Source organism: Netta rufina (genome assembly GCF_964035555.1).
Source record: "Netta rufina genome assembly, chromosome: 5".
NCBI lineage: Eukaryota > Metazoa > Chordata > Aves > Anseriformes > Anatidae > Netta > Netta rufina.
In genome coordinates, this window is record NC_140128.1 from 13,438,454 (window position 1) to 13,443,416 (window position 4,963).

The 4,963-nt window shown below is 56.2% G+C and overlaps 1 protein-coding gene across 1 annotated transcript; it reads right to left on the reverse strand.

Moving 5' to 3' along the window:
* Nucleotides 1-275: 275 nt before the first annotated feature.
* Nucleotides 276-1,379, reverse strand: LOC311209848 (uncharacterized protein C11orf96 homolog). The gene has a single exon (XM_084287384.1). It carries the CDS (start codon nucleotides 1,039-1,041, stop codon nucleotides 679-681), a length of 363 nt encoding a protein of 120 aa, XP_084143510.1. The 5' UTR covers nucleotides 1,042-1,379; the 3' UTR covers nucleotides 276-678.
* Nucleotides 1,380-4,963: the final 3,584 nt, after the last annotated feature.

Sequence of the window (4,963 nt, forward strand, 5' to 3'; positions counted from 1 at the left end):
ACTTCCAAACAGTCCTTAAACATCAAGCTACTTTAATACAAAGATCTCTGACAGGAAAATGAAGTTGTCTAAAATCAGCCTGGCTCGTGTCCTGTCTCATCAGCGTGTACCTGGCGGCACAGAGCACGAAACCTCTCTGAGCAGCATCCCTGGGGACAGCGCTGCTGCTTCTGCACGGGCTGCCGGCAGCCTCCGAGTGCCTGCAGCCCTGTCCAGAGGGGCAAGGAGAGCCCGAAGAGGACAGCAGGGCCCCGAAATAAGGACAGCCCGGTAGGTACTGTGCAAATATATCGGATTTTATTACTCTTTTATGGAAATAATAACAGACATTCAGGTAGAAACATATTAAATTAACGCAGTCAACAGTTTAAATGCAAAAATAAATATAAAGTCCAGCAGCTCGATGCATCTAAAACAGCTCGTATTTCTCCTAACGAATAGAAAAAGATTTTTTTTTCTTTTTTTTTTTTTTTTCTTTTCTGTGTGTGTGTCTCAGACGAGAGAGTTTCGTACAGCCGAACAGAGCCGCAGGTACAAGAAGCGCTTTCTCAGAGCACAGCCCGGCCCGCCGGGCGCCCCGCCGAGCCTCCCTGCGGCCGGGTCCCTGCCGGGAGCAGTCCCACCGAGCCGTGCCGAGCCGGGCAGAGCCGTGCCGAGCCGGGCAGAGCCGTGCCAACCTCAGAGGGCCGAGTCCGAGTCGCTGGAGTCGAGGCTGTTGCGCAGGCGGCAGCTGCCCAGGCGGTCCCGCTGCAGGCTGAGGTTCTGGGTGCTGCGCCGCAGGCACTCGAGGGACTGCAGGAAGGACTTCTTGGCCTTCTCCTCCTCCATGGGGGACACCCCTTCCTCCTCCACCTCCTGGATCTCGTCGAAAGTCACCGGCTGCGTCTTGAAGCGCGACTGCCGCGGCCGCCGCAGCTTGCCCCGGGGGGCTCGGGCCGGCCGGGCGGGAGGGGGAAACTCCTCGGCCACGCAGACGAAGTGCGGCATCACCGCCTGGTAGCTGGAGCAGACGCCCAGCAGCTCGGAGGGCTTGGCGGCCATCCTGCCCTCCGCCGGGGGGCACCGAGCCGGAGCCGGGCCGGGGGGCGCCGCCGGAGCCGGCGGGGCGGGGGGCGCTGCCTCGGCCGTGCCGGGAGCCGGGTCCCGGCGGGGGGAAAAGCGGCGAGGAGCCGGGGAGATGGGAGCCGAGGAGATGGAAAGGAGAGGAGAGAAGAGGAGCGGAGCCGAGCCGGGTGCTGGGAGCCGAGCGGTGCCCCGGGAGCGGTGCGGTGCCGGGCAGTGGGATGGGATCGGAGCGGTGCGGAGCCGAGCCGGGCGATGCGGAGCCCCTCTCCCGTCCCCCCCTGCCCCAAGCAGAGCGGCTGGGCTCGGCACGGCTCGGCACGGCTCCTATATAGCCCGGGCTGCCCACGCCCGAGCATGCTCAGACGGCGGCGGGGCCCCCCCGCTGCCCGCTTGCCTTCCGCCGCTCCGCCCCCGGCCCCCCCTGCCCACGGCCGGGGCCGGGCCCGAGCTGCTGCCACCCCCGGTGCCGGGTCAGCCCCATGTGAGGGGCTGGGGTCGGTCCCGTCTCCCTCCCGGCCGTGGTTTGATCGGGGTTAAGTACCTGATTCGGAGTGACTCCGGTTCGTGCTTCGCCGAGGGGTCAGGAGATGCCCCGGTGCGTGCCAAGGGGGGCGCAGGGCTGGAAAAACCCCGCAGCGTGAGGAAAGCACACGGCAGGGGTAGGAAAGGAGCTAGGGTGAAACAGAGCAGAACAGGGAGGCAGAGCTTGAACTGGTTCGTCCAGAAGCCACCACAAAACCTCGGCTCTGTCTTTCGGTACGACGCAGCACCGACGTCTCGGGGCTCCCCCGGACGAGGCCGATGGCCCCATGCAGCAAACAGCCATAACCACGGCCCCGTCTCAAACCAGCCACAACAACACGAGCTGCTCTGGGAGAAAGGTGGCTGGCGGCGTTGGTCGGCACCCTCGGGGGGCTGCTGGCTGCCCCGCTTGTCGCCAGCGCTCAGGGATCGCTCAGGGGCTTGGCTGCAGACAGCATCTGGCTGCAGCCTCGCAGCTCCTTGGCTCCCCGGAGCAGCTTCGGGGCCAGGCTCAGTCTGAAGCCTTTTTATTGGGAGATGCAATTAACTTAATAAGGGAACAATTTTCTGTCGGGTCAAACTGAATCATTCCCGTTTGGAGAAGACTGCTTTTTTTTTTTTTTTTTTTTTTTTTTGACTGTTGATTTTAATGGCTAAATTTAGCCCCCCGAAGCCCTGACTGCATTACGAGGACTTTCTCTCCAAGGGACCCACTCGCAGCAGATTTTATTCCTGAGAACTGGACTCTGCAGCACACTGGACCGAGCTCTGCTTCCTCAGCACAGACAGGAACTGCGGGGTGAGACCTGGAGGACTCCTGGGGCCGAACTCGCCTCTCCTGCAGGAGCAAACTGGCAGCCGAGGAAAGCATCTCACATTCACATGAAGCAAGGTAAATTTAATCTGCTCTAGCAACAGCCTTAGCATAAGAGGATCCAAGGCCCTGCAGAAAAAAGGCCGGTTGACTCACTACCTGAAATTCAACACGAGCATCCCCAAACTAGCCACCGAGTTTGGTAAAAGTTCAGTGAGGGCAAACTGCTTCCTTTGCAGGTAGGCCAAACACCGAATTCCCTCGCAATTAGGGCTATAAAAGGCTCTGGGAAATTTCGGCGCTGAGTTGGAGCAACATCACCATGGCAATAACCAGGAAACCTTAAGTTTTTGTTTGAGACAATTCAGAAAAAAATATCCTGTGACATAATCCCCCCAGTCAGGTCTGCAATGCGCTAATGTAAAAAACTATATTTATTCCAGGGGCTTAAATCACGCCTTTAATCTAGGTTGCTCCCAGTATTGAAATGTGACCTCATCGTATAGATTACAGAAACCCTCGGACGTGGGGATCATACGAGGGGATTTCTTTCCTGCATAGCACGGAGCTGAAGTCACATCGTGAGCCAGGGCTGCAGGGACCTGTGCCCGAGGCTGGGAGCATGTCAAGTGCCACACGGTTCACGTAAAATATCTCCCTGCCCAACTTCGGGACGCTCAAGTGCCAGGTTCAGAGAAGGAACTGCTAACACGGCTGAAACACTATCAGGGAAATGAGTTTATGGCACGGGGTCACTCGTTTGACAATGCGATTACAGAGGACACAGCCTTTTAGTGACTCCTCTTGCTGGCTACCACAGCGAGTGCCACACAGGGGGAAAGAGAGTAAGACGGGAGAGAGGGCGACATCCACCTCCTTTGGGTTCTGCGAGCCAGCACGCTGTGCCTGGCAGCACGCACCAGCCCTTGGGATCTTGCTCCTGGCATTAATTCACGTGAGGTAACGGGAAGGGGTTCAGGTTCTTCTCCCATTCAGTTCACATCCCGAAACAACCAGGTTTAGAACAACGACAAGAACTGCAACCTCACAGATCCCAGCTCACAAATATGAAAGTACAAAATGGATAAACAGGTAATTGATACAAACTACTTCTGGAAGCAGAAAAAAAAATCTTCTTACCCTTTTTGCTGTGCACAAGCATGATTTAACCTCGAATTTGTACCTTCCTGATGGGGGAACCCAGGTTACTCAAGAAGGCCTAATGGAAACTGGAAAACCATCACTCCTTCCCGTAGACCATACAACAACAGAGCAGAGCAGCGGGCAGGGAGTTGTTTGGCTCATTACCTGCCAGGGCTACGCTCCCCACGTTGCTGGGTCCGAGATGCGCCCTTTCCTTATGCATTTTTTTAGCCTTTGTCTTTCTTCCCAGTGTTTCTAGCTGGGACTTCAGCAGCCTGGTAACATTTTTTCTTTTAACAAAAAAAGTGCCAAATTTGCCATTTGAAAATTAGATTTGGCTAGGTCATCGATCCATGGCTTCCTACAGACAGCCTCACAGCTCCCACAACCATCTTTTCCTCGGCCTGTCCCAAAAACCTCCTCCTTGGCCACAGCCGCCTCAGTGCCGGCCCCACACCCTCAGGCTGGGGACTCCCCGGGGCCACGAGGCAGTGCTGGCTGCCCCAAATCTGAGCACATCACCTCCGTTATGTTACACGTGTGCTTACAAAACCGACTTACGTGCAATGCCAAATCACTTCAGCTGCGTGGTCACAGATCAGGGACATGAATCCGGCACTGCGGGCAGTGCTGAAGGCGGTGTGGGCGGCTGGGTGCAGGGGACCCGGCAGCTGCTGGGGCTGGGAGGGCAACGCGGCCCCTCCAAGGGCAGCACCAAGGCTAGAACAACACGGGGAACAACAAGGGCGAGGGACAGGGGAACAACAAGGGCGAAGGACAGGGCTGGGGGCGATGACTGGGACAGCAAAACCCAGTGGGGGCCGTGCCCATTCCCTCAGGCACAGCAGTCAGCGCCGCAGGGCGAGGATGCACCCACAGCACGACTGCAGATGATGGCAAAAACTTGTTAATTCGTGTGAGGAGCTTGGATGGAAGGGCAGCACGGCTAACAAAGTGTGTTCGGAGATCCCACCCCCTCAGAGAGCTCGCTTTCAGTCTTGCCTGCTTATGTGCTCCAAGCCACAATAAATCCCACAAAGCTGCTCTCTAGCAGTTGGACAGCGTACAGACCAAAACGTTTGGATGTATTAATGCTCCTTACAGAAATCTATTGTATTATTCTGCTTTTAATTATTTTAATTGTAAAGTGATAGCTGAAGTGAAGCCAGCATCTCGGTAGCAATGTCACAGGATAACAGCATTTGGCTGTCATCACACTACCACTAATAAATGTGGTAATAAAGCTCTTTGTTTTCAAAAAGAGCTGCAAAATGTTCCCTGACGGAAACTGCTGCATTAAATTTCCTTTGTTTGGCCTGACGGGCGTCAGAACGGATGGCAGCTTTTCCCAGCACTGCTACTGACGTATCAGGACATGATGCTGCGAGGATACAAGATAAGAATGCAGCTCAGACAACA